This window comes from Spermophilus citellus, assembly GCF_964194105.1.
Source record: "Spermophilus citellus genome assembly, chromosome: 10".
In the NCBI taxonomy this organism is placed as follows: Eukaryota; Metazoa; Chordata; class Mammalia; order Rodentia; family Sciuridae; genus Spermophilus; species Spermophilus citellus.
This window is the reverse complement of record NC_138197.1, coordinates 118,051,407-118,073,771: the sequence shown is the minus strand read 5'-3', so window position 1 is coordinate 118,073,771 and position 22,365 is coordinate 118,051,407. Positions and strand designations below refer to the sequence as shown.

General features: G+C 38.8%; 1 protein-coding gene across 2 annotated transcripts in view; it reads right to left on the bottom strand.

Annotated features, from left to right (window-relative positions):
- Positions 1-351: 351 nt before the first annotated feature.
- Positions 352-22,365, bottom strand: part of DRAM1 (DNA damage regulated autophagy modulator 1) — a 44,268-nt gene continuing 22,254 nt past the window's right edge. The window contains exons 3-8 of one of the 2 annotated variants that reach the window (XR_014024018.1): positions 19,009-19,151; positions 13,370-13,547; positions 9,654-9,712; positions 5,116-5,208; positions 3,317-3,516; positions 352-1,630 (exon numbers count right to left, since the gene is read on the bottom strand). Coding sequence is in view for 1 of the 2 variants with exons in the window: in XM_081309498.1 (XP_081165624.1) it covers positions 3,472-3,516; positions 5,116-5,208; positions 9,654-9,712; positions 13,370-13,547; positions 19,009-19,151 (518 nt within the window). In the remaining variant the exon portion in view is untranslated. Of the gene's footprint in view, positions 3,517-5,115; positions 5,209-9,653; positions 9,713-13,369; positions 13,548-19,008; positions 19,152-22,365 lie in introns of both variants that reach the window. The other variant, XM_081309498.1, reaches the window with a different exon arrangement.

Below are 22,365 nucleotides of genomic sequence, written 5' to 3'. Positions count from 1 at the left end.
TGCGGGGCATTCAGAGCCAGACCAAGAGTATGTGTGTGGGGAGACGGCTGGGCTTCCCGGCTTGCCAGACTCAGGGAGTGGGAGAGAAGGGGAGAACAGTTATCTCCTCCCACTCCCCTTTCCTCATTCCAGGCCCAAACACCAGACCAGTATGTCTCCAGCTGAGTAAAAAAAAATGGGAACATGGGACAATGCCACATGTAAGAGACGTTAGGAAACCCAAACACAGCACAACGTTGATGTACTTAATTTGGTTTATGAAATGCAATTTGCAATTTCTGTGGAATCCTCTGTGTTAGTGTTAAATAAAGGCGAGGGGGGTAGGGTGGGTGGGGGGGGGGCACTGGGGGACTTGAGGAATCAGGAAAACAGACTTCCAGACTGAATCTGTTGCCATCTGGCTATAGAAGCACTTGCAGGTCACTGAACCTCTCTTTGTGATAGTTTCCTCATCTGAAAAATGTGATAATTAACTGCCTGTTCAACCTCACAGAGGTTAAGTAAGAACACAGGAGCCTTGAAGAATATAAACATGACTTAGAAATTAACAGAAGGCATCTGTATTACCTCAATTGCTTATTTACTTTTTTTTTCTTTTTGGTTCTGAAAACGTTATTAGCATGTATACTTTGATTTACTAAAGCAAGTTAGGATGGGTTGTGGGGGTCAAGGGAGACCTGGATTCCTCAGTGAAATATGCTGCTTTTTGTATTTCCAAGGTCCTTTTCCCACACCTGAGAAACCACTTTCACTGACCAATCAGCCCTCTTCAGAGGACATGTGACTTAGTTCTGACCAATCAGAATACCACTCTCCCCTGGGCATGTGACTCAAGCCAGCCAATCAGGAACAATGAGTCTCAATTCTGGTTTTTTTTGTTGGAACCACTTGGAATTCCTTTGTTTCTACTGGATAGGTTGGAGGCCCCAAGGTTCTAGAAGCCTTCTCCCTCCCAGGGAGAGGGGGAGCTACCTAAAAACCATGTCCATAGAGAGGAAAGCACTGATGAGAGGAGGGAGGAGATGGAATCCTAGGAACACTTCTTGATCCCCCTATCCCTGACGCCAGCTGCACTCCTGAACTTCCCAGCTTCCCAGGTTAGTAGATACCCATTTTTCCTTCACAAGGCTAGATTTCTGATGTCTTCAGCTCTAAGAGTCTTGACTGATATGATCTCCTGAGACTGAGAATCTCTACAAAGATAAACCAACAGTGACTACATGCAAAGCTACATGAATTAAGAAAACACAAGGTTTAAGCCATACCTTTGTGAAGTCCAAGAGGGTGTGGAATCATCTCCCAGATAAATATGCATCATAGTAGTACCAGGTGACATTTTATAATTAAACAGGGACACAAATTACTAAAATAAAGAAATATTTCATTTTATTTTCTTTTTAAGTCATGAGGGACAAGGAAAGGTGAGTTCATAAAAGTTAAAACATAATACCAAAATATGAATAAAACCAGCTTTAGAGGTTGCACGGAATCAGCAGAATGTGATTATCTGTAGTGATTTTGGGCCTTCTCAGTTTGCCCAGACAGGTGTAGCGTTTGGTCTAGCCCATGTAACAATTTCTGTGGTAACTGTCCAGAAGAGAGTTGTCATAGAATCATGGAGCCCAAACAACTGAAATGTTGACAGTACACAAAGCAAAACAGTCAACATCAATGGGGTGATACAATTGGTTTACATTAAAGTAACTAGTAAACTTGAATCAATAAATCCCATTATGCAGCACCTCAAATACCCTGAGTCATTCCTTCATTTGCTCATTCAGTCATTCATGCATGCACATTCAGTAATAACTCTTTAAGAAGCACCTACGGTGTTCCAGGAGGTACTGTGTTGAATGCTGGGGTTACAAAGGTAAAGATTAAAGCACATTCTCTGCCCTCAAGAAGCGCTCAATCTAATTGTGCAAAGAGACGGAGATGTAGAATGACAGTACATCTTTGAGAAGTGCTGATAACAAGAGTCTTCTTCCCAGAGAGACACTCCATGGGTTCACTCTACCATAGGGTCCGTGGAAGAAGCTCCTTTTCCTCTTCAGAACCAATGTCACTCTTTAGTTCCAGTGTTACAATAACGATCCACAGCATTACAACAAGTTAAGTGGACTGAGAAGTGGTTATCAGCTTCCCATCACAGAGCACTTGGGGGAGTGGCAGTTGGTCATGGCAGAGGTGGCAGACTGCTTAGCAGAGTTAACAGGGAGCCGCAATGGGCTCCCCACTCCCCAGATGCCCTCTCCAAGGCTGTCCAGATGGGCTACTAAGCCCTTGTTATGAACCCTCAAGGTCTGCTCCCACTTGGCCATACCCAAGGTTGTAGTCTGAGGGTCTTTGAAAGAGGAAATACCTTCTTGTCAACATTCCAAGAGCTGCTTCTTTCTCTAGAAGGACTTGCTTTTCAGTTGCCATTGGTGATTTGGGTAAAAAGGCAGAGTCTATAGGTCCTGCTTAACCCCAAGGGCCTGACTTATATTTTCTATAGTGTTGTGGAACATCTGAGCACATACATTAAAAGGAGGAGAAAATAAACAGCACCTCCAATGCCCAGATCTTTCAACTGACCCCTCTCCTTTCTCCCTGTCTCTCTCTTGGACCTGAATTCTCTTTGGTGTTTACAGGCATAAATGAATTTGAAAGATGTGAGTTTCAGCTTCTAAATCAGACTGTTATTAAGGTTACACCGTTATAGTAAAGGAGAGTTGTACAATTTCTAATCTGCCTCGCTGAACCCATCCCATGGGAATTCCCACTACTAGTGACTGCCAATCAGCAGCAGGGGACAGTTGCAGCCTTGTGGACAGGGAGAAACTGAAAAGGCAGAATTTCAAAACCCAGGGCACTTCTGTATTCTGCTAATGCCACAGTGAATAGTAGTAAGGCCTCCCCATAGAAGAATTTTTCATATTTCATCTAAAACCCAGAGTATCTCAGTGTTAATTTATTAACTGAATATTTGAAATTTGGGCATATGATCATTATTTTCAGTTGAATTTTATAAATGCTCCTGATATAACAGATGTATATAGTTAATTCTCTAAAAATGAAATTTTAAAATGAATATCCACGGATTTTGCTTTTTAATAAATGTACTAAACTTCAATTCCTCATTTAGTGTATTTCTATAGAACACTTGCACACAAAGACAACAAGCAACAGAATATGTACAAAATAGGAGCTCTCCATTTTCTGTAACACCTTATCTTTTCTGTATAAGAGTTTATATAAAAAAGTGTCTACTTAGAAAAGTATAAAAATATTGCTACAATGTTATAAATGCTCTACATTCTCTAGGAAAACATACCTTTGTAAATAGTACAACTATAGGAATCTTGGTGAAATTCAAGTCCTGGATGTACTGCAAATACATCTCAATCAGGGCGGCATCAAAACCTGTCCATCTCTGTGCCACTTCTAGAAACCATCTGTGACATTCACTGAGACAGAATCCTCTTTTCTTCAAATATCACCATTGATTTCTGTGGATATCCTTAAGGTAACACTCTATTAAAAAGAAGAAGAAGAAAAAGAAAAAGAATAAAAGAAAAAAGATTTCAAAGAAATTGAACAATTCCAGGGCTAACTATGAAACTTCCAGCAGCGTTACCCCGCCTGAGTGATGACCTCACTATGGTTTGTGCTATGTTTGATTTGGGCATTATAGAATTTTTCTTGGCTTTCTGTATTCTTTTAACTAATAATTCACTTGTTTCAAAATGTAAGACTTTCACTACAGCCAAGTCTGCTAAGGTCCCAACCTTCTCTCTGCCTTGAGAACATTTTTGAACAACACACTTTTCCTTTTTAAAAAGACATATTTTCTGGTTTTTGGAACGAGTGAATCCTCTAAAACAATCAGGGTACATGACTTGTAGCATCTCAAGTGGCAGAAGGCATAGGAAAATTTCATTAATTGAGTGAGCTATAGGGATGCTTTTCTTTGGAGAGAGAACTTACAGAATGGTAGGAAAAAAATTTCTAGCTACTCTTCTGATAGATGACTAATATCCAGAATATATAAATAATTCAAAAAACTTAACTCCAGTAAAACGCCCATTAGTAAATAAACAGGCAAATGAGCTAAACAGACACTTCTCAAAAGAACAAATACAAATGACCAACAAATATATGAAAAAATGTTCAACATCATTAGCAATTAGGGAAATGCAAATCAAAACTCCACTGAGATTTTACCTCACACTAGTCCAAATGGCAGCCATCAAACAATAATAATTGCTGGAGAGGATGTGGAGTAAAAGGAACCCTTTCACACTGTTGGTGGGATTGTAAATTAGTACAACTACTATGGAAATCAGTATGGAGGTACTACAAAAGACTAAGCAGGGAACCACCATATGACCCAAATATACCACTCTTGTTATTTATCCTCAAGCATTAAAAGTCAGCATGCTATAGGGATTCCTGTATACCTATGTTTATTAGCAGCATAATTCACAATAACCAAACTATAGAACCAGCCTAGGTGTCCATCAATGGATGAATGAAAAGGTTGTATATATACACAATGGAGTTTTATTTAGCCATAAAGAAGAATGAAAGTACATAGTTGTAGGAAAATGGATGAACTTGAGAATATTATGTTAAGTAAACTAAGTCAAACTCAAGTCAAGGATCATATGTGTTTTCTATTATGTGGAAGCTAGAGAGAGAGAAAAGGAAAAGAAAGGTACTAGGGAGAATCTTGAGAAAATTGAAAGGAGACCAGTAAAGTAGAGGAAAGGGATCAGGGGAGGGAGGAGGGAAGGGAAAGGGAAAATACTGGGGAACAATACTGACCCACTTACATTGTTATATTATGTGCATGTACAAATATATAACAGCAAATCTTGCCATTATGTATAATAGTAAAATATGTGTATTAATAATTATATTTATTAATTATGCATAATTATTATACATATTAAATATAGAAAAAATGTTTCCATTTGGGAATGAGTAAACTAAGTTGCACAATATGTATTTTTCAAACAAATCAAGAATAAAAACAAACTGTTCTTTTTAAATTCAATAATTTTTTTCTAAATTTTTTTACTAATCCCTAATTGTCAGCAATTTGTAACATCTGAACTGATAAATACCTACCTGAAAATCTTGGATGAATGTCAGGAAGTAGAAAATAAAACCAAAGGCCACGGTCCATTCACAGATTGCGCTCACTACATGGTACACATAATCCTAATAGCAATAATAAAGAAAGAGAATTTAGCCTAAAAAATACCCACTTAGCATACAACCTGAAATAATAATGAGACAGACCAGAGGTGCGAGAAGCTGTCCAGAAAGCCTAAACCACAACTTTGAGGAAACAATATAAGCAAGACCACAATAGATAAACTTTAGGGACTGGCCCAATAAGAACAGGAATGGAATGATCCTGAATATTCTCTCTGGCTCTCACACACTCCGGTTTTAAGACAGTCTGCATAACTTCAAAAGGCAAAATATGGACCACAAAACAGTTAAGACTGGGAAGGAAATTTAGACTCAACAGAAGAAAGAACTTTCCATTTAAGGCATGCCTTGGTCTCCCGCAGTTGGGAATCCCGTAGCTGAAGGGCACGTTTAACAAGCATCTAGTCTGCGCTCCTGCGGTTATTCCAAAGAATGACTGTGTGCATCTAGACAAGACAAAAACATAAAGCCCCCACTGGGATTTAAGTTTCCCTGTAACTGGAGAAATCGCTCATTCAGCAGTCAGTTCTGCTTATGTCAAAAGGTAAATAAAGCTGCAAAGCAAATGCTAGTAATGAGACTTCCCCAGGACACCTGCATATCTTCTCCAAGACAAGGAGAAGAATGGGAGCCAAGAATCAAAGTGGCTTTCATGGGGGTTTCCAAGCTCAGTTGCTTATGGAGGCCAGGAAATTAATAAAAATAAATGAAACTGATGGTTGTTAGGTGAAAGAGAGAAAGAGGGGCCCATGCCTCATCAACTCAATTCCACATTCACAAAATGGGAAAATAATACCCCAGTGCTTCTTTGAAAGAAGTTAAAAAAAAAAAAAAAAGCCTATTTGTGTGCATGCATGTGTATGTGCACATGTGTATGTGATCTCCTGGTTTTTTTTTTTTTTTCTTATGCTGGAAACTCATTTCAAAGCATTTTAAAATTCCATCTAAGTAAGGAGAAAAATGCATGTCTGCATTTTAACTTTAGCTCACATGCCAAACTAGGCCTGCAGACTCTTAGTTTACCCCCTCTGATTTCAAATAAGGTTAATTGTTTTTCCTACTTCACTTTCTGCTCTGCTATAGGTTACATGTGTGAGTAAAAACGTGTGCTGGGTTGCTAGTCAGTTCCATGGCGACAGCTCTTTTCCTTGACCCTGTTTTCATCCCATAAAGATTTAACAGATTTATCAAACTTGAGCAGACATCACTTTTGGCTGTCTCCAGGGACACATCCATCCATTGTTCTCATTCCAGGGCATGCTGGGGAGAACCTGGCCAGCCTGCATTAGGAGTGGAGAACAGAGGCTTCCTCTTTTTGGTGCCAGCAACAGGGGACATGTCCCATCCCATATCATCCTGGGACAGTGAAGATGGCTTATTAAAAGGAGGCGTAAAAAGGGGTGGGAGAGGACATTGACGTGAAGGGAAACATTAAAATCTTGACTTTGAAAAGAAAAAACAAACAGAGACACGATGGCAGAGGGTATGGGGATGTCTTCAGCATCATATTAATACAAGTTCCGTGGAGTGGCTTCACTCCATGTGTGAACACAGGCCAAGCTCTGAACTTGATGGGATGAAACAAGGACATATTTCTCACCCTCCCTACCGAGTAAGCCCATGCACATAGGTATGCAGTGAAAACTCTAAAATACTATACAGAAATCTGGGGCAGTGCCTAAAATGATTATTCTTTTCAGGTAATTAATGTAAAGAGGTTTATGTTGTTGTTTGTTTTCTGATTTTGCAGCCATTGATACTGGAAACAGAAGGAAACACCAAAGTGGCACAGAAATTTATAGATGGAATGGAAAATCAGGTACTTTTCACACTTTTAGATAAAAAATGGAAGGTGACAGATTTTCAGAGACCTGGGGATATGCTTTGTGGAGCCCTTGACTTGTGGTGGAAGGTCGCCCCCCAGTGGCCTAATAGTAAAGTACACCTGGGCCTGCTCTGCTGTTTGGTTTCTTGTCAGGAGGAGGTCCCCCAGTGGAAAGAGGAGCCTAAGCCCCTTTGGATAGGAAATGATTTCCCCCCATGCAGAAAAAAAAAAAAAAAAAAAAAAAAAAGTTGCCTTTTTCTAGGTCTAAACTCTTGGATAATCTGGACATCTTCCTGTCATATTCAAAGGAAGTGTTTTTTGAATTCTTGTCTGGATTATTCTCTTCCTTACCACCATCTTCAGTCCTTCCCGTGTCTCAACAACCTCCGTGGAGAGCTAGTATTCTCTGTCTTGGGGAGCCCTTCCTCTGACCCTGCTATCCCCTCTAGCCAATCCCGCATTTTTCCCCAGCAAACATATGTTGATAGCTGAATGAGTGAACCACCCTTCATTGCCCAAATTCAGGGACCTCGTTCCATTCCTAAAGGCTGTTCAGACCCATCTGCCATGAATAATCATTTCTCTTTCTCTTGAAAAATGCCCTCCTCTTGCTCTCTAGGGTAATATATCTTCTTCTCATTTCAGAGTGAGAATTCATGTTTCAAAGAACCACATTTGGCAGTGGACAACTGGTTGTTTGCCTCCACTAAACTATAAGCTTCCTTGGGGACCTGCCACCCTATAGCTGACCATCCCCCCAGCATCCCTCAGCACAATCTTGCTTGCAACAGGGACTTGGTCAGTGAAGTCAGACATACTGCCCAGTTCTGATTCTTCTTGATTCATGACTCTTCTTTTTACTTCTTTTTTTCTGGGTACAGTCCTTCACCTGCCCTTTGGAAAACAATCTATTGCTGTTCTGGGGCTGGGGATGTGGCTCAAGCGGTAGCGCGCTCGCCTGGCATGCGTGCGGCCCGGGTTCGATCCTCAGCACCACATACCAACAAAGATGTTGTGTCCGCCGAGAACTAAAAAATAAATATTAAAAAAAAATTCTCTCTCTCTCTCTCTCTCCTCTCTCACTCTCTCTTTAAAAAAAAAAAATCTATTGCTGTTCTCTCACTAAATCCCTTCTCTCCTGGGGCATCATTCATTCAGTCTCCTGTACCACATCTGGATGAAGCACTATCATAAGAGTTTCATGGCATGAGGTGATCTCAGTTTCACATACTTGGGTCCAGGTGTTTCTGATATTTGGTTTGGAAATTATTGGTCACTCTATTCTATGCCATGAGGGCTCTTGGCCCTACCAGAGATCTAGCTTCACATTTTTAACTGGACATTCAGCCTTGACTTTTCCCTGTGGCCTCAGATGCCAGTGGCTGCAAAACCAAACACATCCACTTCTGCCTGTGAAATCATTTATCCCCGATAAAGACTGTATCTCTGTGGTCATGGAAATAAATTATTTGGTTCATCCAAAATAAAGACTTGCAAATCATTTTTGATTCATCATTTCCCTTCCTTCTCAAGTCAGCCATGTGCAAGTGCTCATCCAATATTTTTATCCTATCATTTCCAACTGAGGTTCATCTTGATTTGAATCTCAACTAGTAGAACTCTCTGCTTCTGGTCCTGCTAATGCCAAACTCTCTCTTAAATCCACCCCAGCTGTTGCTTCTACCTAATATTTGTCCAATAATACTCACTCAATTTCCTTTCCTGATCAGAAGTCTTCAAAAGCTTAGTCTGGCCAAGTTGAACCTCTCTGTCAGCCTCCAGAAGCCACTGCTTCCTTGCAAAGTTACCCCTGATTATATTAATTGTCACTGTGTCCTGAAGTGAACTGTCCACTACATTGAATCTTGTCTTGCCCTCTCTGATTAACATTCTGCACTTTATCCGACCTCTATAAACCTTCACTCACATTGTCCCCTACCCTTTAAGGTCCAATCTCTTACTAAGCCCTAAAAGTTGAAGTGTGTAAGAAAGAAATAAGGAATTCTAAATTTTGAAAATAATTTCAGGAACCATTTGGGATTATCCCAATAACTAAAGTTAAGCAAAAGTTATGGGAGGCCTAAGCTCCTACACTTGGCCTCCAACAGATCAAATCAAACCAAAATGGAGTCACTTATGCTAAGTGCCACATAATCCAACTGAAACTTCAAGAGACTAGATTTTCCTGAAGACAGGAGATTTCCATTTACCTGAGCCTGTGTGATAAAGAAGTCTCTTCTGCTTACAAAATAAAGATAATGTGAAGTAGCCCCATGTGAGCCAATCAAATTCTCCCCATTGTTCTGTTTCCTTGTCCCCACTTTACAAAACCTACTGTGACACTGCTTGGTGGAGCTTTCATTCTATTTTGTAGAATGGACCCTGCCTCAGACTCAGGAATTTCAAATAAAAGCCAATTAGATGTATAACTAAATTTGTTGTAATTTTGTCTTTTGAAGCTATTTACAACACATGCATTGTCAAGTAATTGAGCAGTAAGTTGATTACACGACACATTTACCCCACATTTTGCAACCTGTTCTAAGATCCTTCCTAGGATTCGGCCAGTCACAATCTCTCATAAACATGATCAACATCATCTTGAGAACAACTTAAATGTTACCTTTTCTTTTGGATTCCACTCCAGTTTGGTTATAGAAATTAGTGAAGCACAGGCAATCACTTTTTAAAAAGAGAACATTGTTAAGGAAACTACAGAAGAAAAAAAATGGTTCTATAATTCTAAGACAATTCTAGTAGAATCAATACGTGGTGTTTAGATATTAATAACAACATTGCTACAATCAAACCAGTTCTATTGGCTTCTGGTAATCTCAGACCTTCAAATATGATAGTAGCTAAATTACAACAGAAATGCAGTCATACCTTAGTGATACATTTTCAGTTACATGTAGCAGAATTTTAATTTGCAGCTTGACCCCCAATGTTTGTCGATGTTCCCACTTAAATTGGCTGTTGAAAGCTGGTCAAAATAGCTGACAGGATAGTCCAAAATGGGTCCTTTTTGAGTACTTACTAACTAAATAAAAATACATCTTCCCTAAAAATATTATTCTCAAGGTAACAGCTGTAAGGAAAATTTAACATTTTATATGCAAAAATAAGCTACAAAAATTCAAACTGCTACCTGTTAAAAACAGATGTCTGTTGCATAACTGGGTATAAGTGCAGCCCTTTCTCCTGACACAGTTTCCAAATCAAAGACATTCAGCCTACTTCAGACTTTCAGGCCAAGCCTTATAAGGCCAGGGGCCCAGGCTCCTGCCCTCCCTCCACACTACTATCTGTACAAAAGGTGGTGATCAAATTTAGAGGGTAAAATAGAGCTGGGCATGGTGGTGGTACACCTGTGATCCCAGGTGCTCAGGAGGCTGAGGCAGGAGGATTGCAAGTTCAAAGTCAGCCCCAGTTAAGTTAGTGAGGCCCTGTCTCAAAATAAAAAATAAATATTAAAACAAGGAGGCTGGGGATGTGGTTCAATGGTAGAACACCCCTAGGTTCAATCTCCAGTGCCAAAAATAAAGGCAAAAAAAAAAAAAAAAAAGCTAGAGGAAAACAGAAAGCTCTATGGAATCTACCAAAAATTAGGACTTCAAAGTGCTGAGTCAATGCAAATTTAGGGCCTTCTCTGAATTCAGAGTCAGCACATCCTCTCTATGTCTCGTCTTCATATTTTGCAATACTTAACACTTCCCAGTTTCTCAAAATAAAAACATTGAGAGCATCAAAGATTTATCATTTTCATCACCATACCCCTGTGTGCAACTGTTTAACAGCTACTAATTCTTTCGTTTATTTGTTCTTTAGTTTCATCTTCAGTACACCAGGTACTGCACTGGCTTGGGAGCAAGGGGAAAGAAACCCCAGCAAAACAGAAAAGGTGAAAAAGGATAATCCAGAGCAGGAGAAGAGCGTGGGCAAAAGAGAACAAGAAATAGCCAGGCTTAGGGGACAAAGTGTAACATGAAGTTGGAGAAATAGTAGCTCATGATCAGATCATGTGCTTCCTGCAAAGGAATCTGGACTTTATTCTGCTAGTGATCGTGAAGGCTTTCGAAAGCTTTGGAGGTCAGTGCAAGATGAACAATTCAGCAGGAGAAGTCCAGAAGTGTGACTCTAAATGACTGTTCTCATTCAGAGCCTCAGTTTCATTTCACAAGAATGACCCAGGAAGAAGAAAGCAGGGCATTTGGAAGATGCTTTGAATCCTTTGTAAGGAAATATTATTACCATGCTGAAGTTGAAGACAGACTTTTGCATGTAGATAAAAATTCATTTTAGTTAATTTGCCCCAGGGACATAACCACTTCTGTTTGGGGCTGCAAGAGCCTTCTAAAATGAAATCTATTACTTTAGAAAACTCTTGAGGTCTGAAATGTTTATTTTGCTAAAAATTCTATGATTTTAATATCTGGGGAATCTGTCTCTAAAAGTTGGAAGCAAGGAAAGATTTTATACCAAGAATCTGCTTTTACACTATATACACCCTATAGTGCACACACTATAAACACTATACATTTTACAACACAAGCTGCCAGTTTTAAGGAGTTATATTTAATGAGAAAGTATGAGCATCTATCTTCAACCCATAAAAAAGACTAGGAAATTGAGAAGGCATTATCTTAGGAATAAAATAACTGGTAAATTTCTCAGGATTTGAGAATAGGTTCCTGTGCTTAGAAATTTTGTGATTAAAAATTTCCTTCCATCGCTGTGTGTGGTGGCGCATGCCTGTAATCTGGGTGACTCGGGAAGCTGAGGCAGGAGGACTGTAAGTTCAAAGCCAGCCTCAGCAACTTAGTGATACCTATCTCAAAATTAAAAATAAAAAAAGGGCTGGGAATGTGCCTCAGAGGTGTAATCCCTCTGGATTCAATCCCCCCCCTCCAAAAAAAAAAAAAAGAAAGAAAAAGATTTCCTTAAGATTTAAAAAAAAATAGATTTCCTTAAGATTTAAAAAAATAGACTTCTTATTTTGTATAACTTCTATTTTAAAAGAAAAATACAAATCCCAATGTGTAGAAACACATGATGTATTCAAAATGCGTTCTCAAGCTTACCTACTTTATACCATAACCCAAACCAAACTAATGAAATTGCCACTTATTAGTTTCAATTTTTCTGCAATTTGACACTAATCATCACTTTTAAGAACACTGTAGCATTCTTTAATATGACCACAGTTGGTATTTTTAAAGATGCTTCACACCTTTAAAGACCACAGTTTTTTAATTTTCTTGGTTAAAAACTTCATTAAAGAAGAGAGAAAAAGAAAAAAAAGGACAAAGTTTCATTTCCTCTAAATCAGAATATACAATCATGACAAATTCACATAATTTTTTTCACATTGCTGAATTAGAAAATGAACTTTATTTTGAACTACAAAAAGACTACCTACCTTTTAATTGACTTAATAAGTGATGTTTTTTTCAACATCTCAGTGTGAACACTTGGGACTTCACAGGACTATTGCTTTAAGTTCAATATCAATATTTGGTATCTTCAGCCAAGCACTACAAAGAAAACTAAATATTTTCAAATAGCTCATGAAACTAGACTGTGGAAAGGAAAGTAAATAGAGACTGAAGTGTTCCTACATTGTTCCATTCCCCTTTCACACCATTTTCCCCCCAAAGATTCTTTTGATCTAACCAGACCAAGTTGAGATGTTTTCTTAATGATTTACAGTTTTCTCCCATTTGTTGTTCTGAAGAATGTAGAAACTTGGTTTTATCCTTTGATTTTTTTTTTCATGCCTTTGGAGAGTGTGTCAAACTTGCTAGGACAGTGTAACAAAGATTCTTTGCTTGGCCAAACTTTGAACTCCTGAAACTTCTCCCAAGTCCATCTGGACACTTCATTCTAAAATCCAGTTTTAGCCCAGCACAATGACACACGCCTGTAATTCCAGTGACTCGAAAGGCCGAGGCAGGAGCATCACAAGTTCAAGTCCAGCCTGGGCAACGTAGTGAGACCCTGACTCAAAATAAAATAAAAAGGACTGGGGATGTAGCTCAGTGGTACAGCACCCTTGATATCAATCCCCAGTACTGAAAATAAATTTTTAAAAAAGAGAAGAATTAGTTAAGCCAGCATCCCCCACCGATACCTCTGACCCTGCCCTGCTTCTATGGCTAAAATACCCACTTGCCCATGCTGTATTGGGAGTTCAGCCCAGTCTCTCTCCCCTGTAAGACGTACAGTAGTCTCTACACCTATCACTATGGCCTAAAAAGAAGTCCTCCTTAGCATACTTTAATAAATGCCATTAATTTTTTTTTTTTTTGCTTTAGCAACTGACAAATGTGAAAAGGATACTGGGGACAACAGCTGCACAGGAAACAGCAGAGATGGCCATGCGTATGTGGCACGTCAAGAGGCTGTTCCACTGTGGACACGATTTGTAAGAGATGATGGATTGCAGGAGCGTATACACCACACCACAGACAAAAGCCAGAAGGGCGCCCCCGTCGTGGACCACGGGCACAGCTAACTCCTGGAGAGAAAATCACAGATGTGTAACGACTTGCATTTGACTGCCAGCATTAAGTTTTGAATTCTCAGTCACTCCGGATGCTCCAAGCCACTGTTTGTCACAGAAGCAATCGTCCTTGGAAAATGTGGCTGCTTCCAGAAGAGTACCAATTGCAAAATAAACGCCAGCAACTGGGTTGTTCCCTAGCAAATCTGGGCATGTGGAACAAGGAAGGAACAATGTTTACCTTGGAGGTAATGGACTTTGACCCTTACAACTTCAATCTCTGTATCTATAAAATGGGCATAATCATTCCTGCCTCACAGGTGTGTGAAGACTATGACACATCTCATACAAAAATATCATTTAGAGTAGGAGATGTAGCTCAATGGAAGAGCACTTGCTTAGCATGTACAAGGCCCTAGGATTCGATCCCCAGCACTTAAAAACAGACTGCAAGCTGGGCACAGTGACACATGCCTATAATCCCAGTGGTGTAGGAGGCTGAGACAGGAGGATCTCAAGTTCAAAGCCAGCCTCAGCAACCTGGAGGCAAGCAACTCAGTGGGACCCTGTCTCTAAATAAAACACAAAATGGGGCTGGGGATGTGACTCAGTGGTCGAGTGCCCCTGAGTTGAATCCCTGGTACCAAAACAAAACAACAACAACAACAACAACAACAACAACAAAAACCAGACTGCATTAATACTCTGTCATATATTATTCATTTACTAAATATGGATTTTGTGTACCTAGAACACTTAGCATGAGAATACAGATTCAGGAATGTTATACACAAAAAGTAAAATACATTTTATGAATTACAAAATGAGTATTAACTTTTAAGTATATAAAGAATTCAGGGAGGGGCTGGGGATGTGGCTCAAGTGGTAGCGCGCTCGCCTGGCATGCGTGCGGCCCGGGTTCGATCCTCAGCACCACATACCAACAAAGATGTTGTGTCCGCCGAGAACTAAAAAATAAATATTAAAAATTCTCTCTCTCTCTCTCCTCTCTCACTCTCTCTTAAAAAAAAAAAAAAGAATTCAGGGAAATAACAAAATATATGCCAAAAAAAGGTTAAGATGGTAAATTTTATGTATATTTTAAATACAATTAAAAATAATTTTAATAAAAAGGAATCAATATAAATAAATTACTTTCTTCCCCTGAATGTTAGGCACATTTGGTTGACAAGAAATAAAAGGCAAAGCATCTGCAGCTAATGAGTCAGTTTCAGGAATAATCTGAGAATTCTGGTACTTTCCATTCTTACTCTTCTTTTCATGCGAAGTAAATCAACATCTTGAATTGGCATCCTTTATTTCCTTTCATAAATACTGTCAGGGAATTTCCTTCATTAGCTCCAGCCAATTCAACATGTCCATTACAATCTTAATCCACAAATTGCATAACCCTATATTAACACTGATGTTATCAGACCCAAAGGCCCTAGACTCAGCAGGAACTGTCTCTATAGTGATGTCTTTTAGAAGAGAAAGGATTCTTAGGTCATACATGAATTTTGGGTAAAGGATGAGATAAAAACGTAGCATTTGGGCTGGGGATGTGGCTCAAGCGGTAGCGCGCTCGCCTGGCATGCATGCGGCCCGGGTTCGATCCTCAGCACCACATACCAACGAAGATGTTGTGTCCGCCGAGAACTAAAAAATAAATATTAAAAGTTCTCTCTCTCACTCTCTCTTTAAAAAAAAAAAAAAAACCGTAGCATCTTTTTTAGACAACTTTTTAAAAACTCTTGCAAATTTAAAAGATAGCAAAACATAGAGCCAGGAACCATGGTGCACATCTGTAATCTCAGTTGAAGCAGGTCTCAAATTTGAGGCTAGCCTGGGCAACTTAGTGACCCCTTGTCTCAAAGTGAAAATTAAAAATTTAGCAATTTAGCAAGACCCTGTCTCAAAATAAAAATTAAAAAGGGTTGGGGAGGTGCTGTGGTTGCAGTTCAGTGGTATAGCACTTGCCTAGCACGTTTCAGGAACTGGGTTCAATCCTCAGCACCATATATAAATAAATAAACCAACAAATAAATGTATCCATCTACAACTAAAAAAAAAAAAAAATTAAAGGGGGTTGGGGAAGTAGCTCTGTGGTGAAGTGCCCATGGATTCAATCCCCAATTCCTGGAGGGGGATAAAAAAAAAAAAGAAGAAAAAAGAAAAGGTAGTAAAACATAGAGAATACTAGAACCAACAGGGCTATACCTTGAAAATGTTCTTTTCTAAAAAAAACAATTCTTTTTTAATTTTATTTTTAATCTACAAGTAATAATTGTATATATTTATAGGATTTTGTATATTTTTATATATTTACAATGTGGAATGATTGAATCAAGCAGATTAACATATTCATAACTTCATGGTTATTTTTATAGTCAGAACTTATAAAATCTGGTGCTTTAACAATTTTGAAATATACATAATTATTAATGATAGCCATCATGCTATATACAATAAATCTCATTCATCCTGTCTGAAAATTTGTACCATTTAACCTCACTGTTCCCAGCCCCTGGTACTGTTCTACTCTCTGCTTCGATTGTTAGATTCCACCTATAAGTGAGATTTTGTGTTATCTGTCTTTTATGTGTCTTGCTTATTTCATATTTAACACAATGCCCCATGCTGTTTCAAATGATAGAATTTCAAAAGGAAACTTCTGAAGGGAGAATAAAGTATTGACAGAAATTAGTGAGGACAACCTCAAAAACAGGCATTCTACCCACCCACTCACAGAAAGAGTTATCTGTGAGCTTCTCATAAATGTGATTATTACGACTCAAGAAAAACCACGAGAACCAGTCACGCTCTCTCTTGGCCTCTCAACTCAAATTCTTCTCAAGGTAGCAGCTCAAGTTGGCCTGCTGATGGCATGCTAGAAATGAATTACAGGATATCAAACAAGGAAGTCGTAAAGATGCACTTATGGGAACACTGCCAAGGCAAATACTTTGTTCCCAGGGACTGTTAAAAAAAAATTCTATTTTCGGTCTCTATAAACATTTGGTAACTTCATGGAAGCCTTAAAAAAATAAAAAATTCAATTATCTAACCATCTAAGTTTTCTTTCTAAAGCTTGCCCTTTATGGTTTAAAAAAATGACATCTGTATGCCTTATGTGGTGCTGAGTTACTCAAAAAATAAAATAATGTAAGTACATAGTACCCCTCCCAAATAATTCAGACCCACACTGGATTCCACAGTTTATATCATTCCAAGCCACCCCTTTTTGTCTTTTTCTTTTTTAATCATGTTTTCTGATGGTAGAGATATGTGCTGTAAACAGTCACCCCTCAGGATCCACAGGAGATTGGTTCCAGGAACCCTATCAAACACCATAATCCACAGATGCTCAAGTCTCATGTAAATTTGCATAGTATTTGCATATAGCCTCTGTACATCCTTCTGTATACTTGATTTAGTCATTCTTTAGATTGCCCATAATACCTAATACAATGTAAATGCAGTGTAAATAGTTGTTATCCTGTATTTTTTAGAAAATAATAATAAGAAAAAAGTTTAAGTTCAGAACAAATGCAATATTTTTTTTCCGATTATTTTCAAGCTGAGCTTGGTTAGATTCAGGGATGGTGAGGTGACTATATTTAGTTTTTCCTTATAGATAATTTCTTCATTTGAAATAACACTTCATTGAGAATAACTCTTTTTTTACAGTTCTGGACAGATTGCTTCAATTCGAAGGTCACCTCTGCCACACATTGTTCATAGGATATTAGGCAAGTATTAGCTTGTCTGGACCTCTATTTCACCATATGTAAATAGGGAAAGGAAGAGTGCCCACTTATAAGGCTTTTATTGGAATTGCATGATCTACAGTGTGGGGTATTTTCATACATAAGTCTGTCATGCAGAAGAATCCCAATAAATGTTTGTTGTTGTGAAAAACAGAATACATGCTCTATCATATAAAACATAAGAAAATGCCATAAAAAGCCCAAGTCACATGACAAATGATCCACACCACCACTGCAGCTCTCTGTGTTGCTTTGAGAAGCAAATTTAAGTGCACAATATGCCCCCTGTGAAACCTAATACACTTGCTTCAGGGGGACTACAGATTTGGCTCTCACTTTTCTAGCCTCACCATTAACAACATGGAGACACTAATAATCACAGGATTTATAACATCCAAAAACTAAAATGAGTTGAGTCCTGAGAGATTACCCATGGCCTGTGTCATATTGAAGATACAATATAAGGAAGGGGACTGGTCTGTGTCATATTGAAGATATAATATAAGGAAGGGGGCCTTTCCCCATAAACCTTTGGTAAGTACAGGAGTGAATTTCCTGGGGCACAGTATTATAATGCCCCCCCCACCATGAGAAGTGCAGAGAAAGGGATTTTATGAGGCCCACCGGGGGCCTTTTACACTGAGGACTCTGTTTTTGATGATCCGACTTCATGCAGGAGAGGACACTAGAGAATGAATGGACAGCGAATCATACAGGTGGGGGACTTTGGTTATTTAGTGTACAGACACATGTTTGAGCAGTCTACTGGAAGTGAAGGCTGCCATCTTTATTTGTGAAAATAACATTGTACAAGGTCACCCCTGTTGGGAAGACAGAGAAGTACCCCAGGCAGAAGCCAAGGTCCTCCTGGAGTAATGCCATTCTGCTCTCACAGAGACAACAGGTGAAGGAGAGCACAGGTCCATCTCTTAATGGTAACCTGTGATGATGAACCAATAATGACCACAATAGCCACCAGGTACAGACTGCTGGCTATGGTAGATTATATGATGGAATCCTTGCAACAATCCCTAGAGGTGGGCATAAGTAGTAGTAGTAGTAGTAACTAGAAATTTGACCAGTATTTTTTAAATATTAAATATTGTCTCCATAGACAAATAATAGGAGCAGAAATCCATAGAGTAGAATGATTTTTTTCCATATACCTCACACATTGAGGATATATCAAGTAGACTCTGCATAGAAGTTAATTTTCTCTGGGGGCCATATATTGATTCTGAGACTCATTAGCTAAATAATCCCCAGCAAATGACTTAACCTCCACTAACCAAACTTTGACTGCAAAAGGAAGAGATCAGATGCTGCTCTTTGAATGCCAGATGGAGTCTGCCGAATGGTGGAATTGGTAAGCACACATAAATATCTTCATACTCAGTAAGATCAATATAATTACTAAGTAGCTCTCCCTGTATCAAACCACATCAATATGAAACGGACCAATGCAGAAGCCATAGCATTTTTTGGAAGCGCACACTCATAATTGTACAAACATGCACCCCTTCTATCCCAAGGATCAGATAAGACCAATGTCCCAATGGCAAAGATTTATTCCTAAAAATTAATCTCTTCCAATTTTTGGAAACTCATCAACCATTTCACAGCTCTCCCGGCACAAGTGTGCTGCTTGGGTTCCTGCTTCTCTCCTCACACATTGTCCCCAGTACCAAGAAAGCCACAGACCATACCTGAAAATTTGCTACAATGCCCATTCCGATACATCCCACCAATCCAAGAACTAAGGACACCAAGTTAAAAACAGGAGTGCCGAAATAGCTGGTTTGATTTTGCTTCTCTACTATTTTATATCTCGTGTACATCGTGGCTGCACCTGAAAAAGAAAGGCACTTTGATGAAATTTTCATGGTTTTTTTTTTTTTGGAATGAAAAACTTAGAAGCAGTTTTTAACCATTTGTTAAAAAGTCCTGATTACGGCTATAACTGTAGGTAAGCGCTAGGGCACTTGCCTAGCATGCATGAGACCCTCAGTTCAATCCCCAGTACCCACCTCAAAATAAGTCCTGACTGCAATGCCTCCCTATTTGCCCATCCCTGTCCCTTCCCGCACCCCTTTTTAGTTTCTCTCCAGTGTGATGGAATAAATAGACAGAAACATACACACCCCATTGTGGTTGTTATTTTTTTCACATAAAAGCCATTATAGTATATGTATTATTCTGTCTTGCTCTTCTCACTTAACAATATACCCTGGAGATTTTTCCAAGTTAGTACAAACAAATCTACCTTGTCATTTATGAAGGGTCTTATAATATGAGATACCATATTTATTTCATTATTCTTTTACAAATGGATTTCTACATTGCTTCTGTTTTTTTCAGTTATAAACAGTGTCCAATAAACATCTTTGGATATAAATCTTTGGGCACTCTATCAGGTATTTCTGAAAGGCCAGTTCTTAGAAGTAGTTATTACTGTTTCAAGAAAAAAAAAACCCACACACAATTAAAATGCTCAGAAGCACTTCCAGACTGCTCTAAGACAGTAACAATTTATATGCCCATCAGCAGAACTGGAGAGCAATTTTGTATACACTCGCCTTTTTAATTATTGTCAATCTAATGAATAAAAAATGGCAACCAGTTGGTTTAATTGGCATCTTCCTAGTTATTACTGAGATTTAGCAATTTTCATTGTATCTACCAGTCATTTTCATTTCGTCTTCTGAGAATTGCATGTTTTAATTTTTTTTCTCATTTTCCTCTTGGTTTTGTTTATTCATTTGTAATTTGTGGTTGCTTTTTACACATTATGTCCCCTAGTCTAAATCTGCTATAAATATTACAAATTTTCCTCTGATCTGTTGTTTGTCTTTTAACTTCATTTCTGATACCTTTCATTGTTTAGAAGTTTTCATTTTTTTTTACCTACTCAAATCTGTTAACTCTTTTTTAGCATCTGTGCTTTGTGTATGCTCAGATAAGTTTTTTCATCCCAAGATTTTGGAAACACTAAACTTCTCTTGCACTTTTGCTTTTTATATTAGTTCTTTAATTGCAACTGGTTTGTGTGAGATGCTTAGAATGTGAACGTTGGAGGTCGGGTGCAATAGTGTACACCTATAATCCCAGCTACTCTGCAGGCTGAGGCAGGAGGAACACAAATTGAGGCTAGTCTGGGCAAATCAGCAAGACACTGTCTCAAATTTTAAAAAAAAGAAAACCACAAGAAAGGAAGGAAAGGAAGAAGAGAGAGAATTTGCGGGATGAATAGATAGCTAACATAATTTTAGATATGTATTCCCTTTAACTCAGCAAGCTTACAGAAATAGTCACCTCAATACACAAAAATATGATTAAAAGGACATTCACTTCTACACTGTAATTACAAAATATGAGAAAGAGCCTAAGTGTTTACCAATAGGAGACAGACTGAATAAATTAAAATACCAAACATGGAGACTGCGGCGGAGGAGATAACTTCATTGAAACCTGCGGCTACAGGTGTGTAATTCCCTAGCCTTCCCTCTCCACACATCGGGGAAACCTTAAGGGCCCCTCCCAGCTCTCCCATAAGGGCCCCTCCCAGCTCTCCCGTGAGCACGATAGCCAGCCCGAGGGAATCAGAGGTGGCGCGGGACCCGCGGCGTGGAGCTACCGCTCCCACCAGTGCTGACTGCTGAGGCCTCTTGCACCAGCTACCGGGGGAGTGGCTACCGGAGGGCAAGTAAAATTCGCTGAGGATTCTCAGCCCCAAGCTCTACAAACTTAGGGTCTGAGGGAATGGCAAACTGGAAGAGTGTGCCCAGTCGTTCATGAAAACAGGGCTCCCGGGAGCAGCAGACCTGGCGTGTAGCCAGTATTGTGGTGAGCAGCACCCGTGAGAGGGGCCTGGCTAGAGGAAAAGTGGGAAGTGACTAGACACAAGAGGAGGCCCTAGGCACTCAGGGTCGGAGACTCGCCCAGTCTGGGAGGAGCTGCTCCAGTGATCGGTTCCCGCTTATTGACAGAAGAAACTTGGCCTGGTGGGCACAGCGCCACCTACTGGAAGAGAAGTTAATCAAACTCTAAGACTGCATTTATTAGTTTCTTTTTCTTTTTTTATTTTCTCTTTTTTTTTGATTTGGGTTTTTCTTTCATTTTCATTTTTCTTTCTTGTTTTTTTAAATTTTTTTTACAATTTTTTTTAATTTTTTTCTCTTCTAATTTTAATTTTAATTTTTTTTATTATTTTTTTAATTTTTTTTCTTTTTTTATTTCCTATTTTTTTCTTCTTTTGTCTTTTCATTTCTCTTATCCCCCCTTCCTTGAATTCTACCTGCTTACTCTCATTCTCTTTAGTTACTTCTTCCCTTCCCTTCTAATACCTTTCCTCCCAAGCATCAAATAAATTTATAGGAGTAAACAGTAACTCAGCAGTCAAACAGAACAAGAAGTAACATGAGCAGCTTCAAAAAGCAAGGAAGAAAAGGAGTACAAACAATGCAGGACAGCCTAAATATTCAGGAGGACCTAGAGTCATCAGAAAAATGGTCATATAAAGAACTCAAGGAACACCTTAGACAGATGGAATGGAACCTTAAAGAGGATACAAGACAGCAAATTCAAGCAGCAAAAGAACACATTGAGAATGAATTACATAAACAGATAAAAGCATCTTTATCAGGAGATAGAGATTATAAAAAATAATCAAACAATAATTCTAGAAATGAAGGAAATGATAAACCAAATTAAAAACTCAATTGAGAGTATCACTAACAGAGTGGAGCAAGTAGAAGCCAGAACGTCAGATAATGAAGACAAAATATATCATCTTGAAAAGAGTCTAGCCAACTCAGAAAGGCTGGTAAAAAAATCACGACAAAAACATCCAAGAGATATGGGATATCATAAAAAAAAACAAATTTAAGAGTCATCGGGATAGAGGAAGGCACAGAGATTCAAACCAAGGGAATGAGTAACCTGCAAAATGAAATAATTTACAGAAAACTTTCCAGAAATAAAAAAGGAAACAGATATACAAATTGAAGATGCATACAGGACACCAAGCACACAAAATCACAGTAGACCAACGCCAAGACACATTG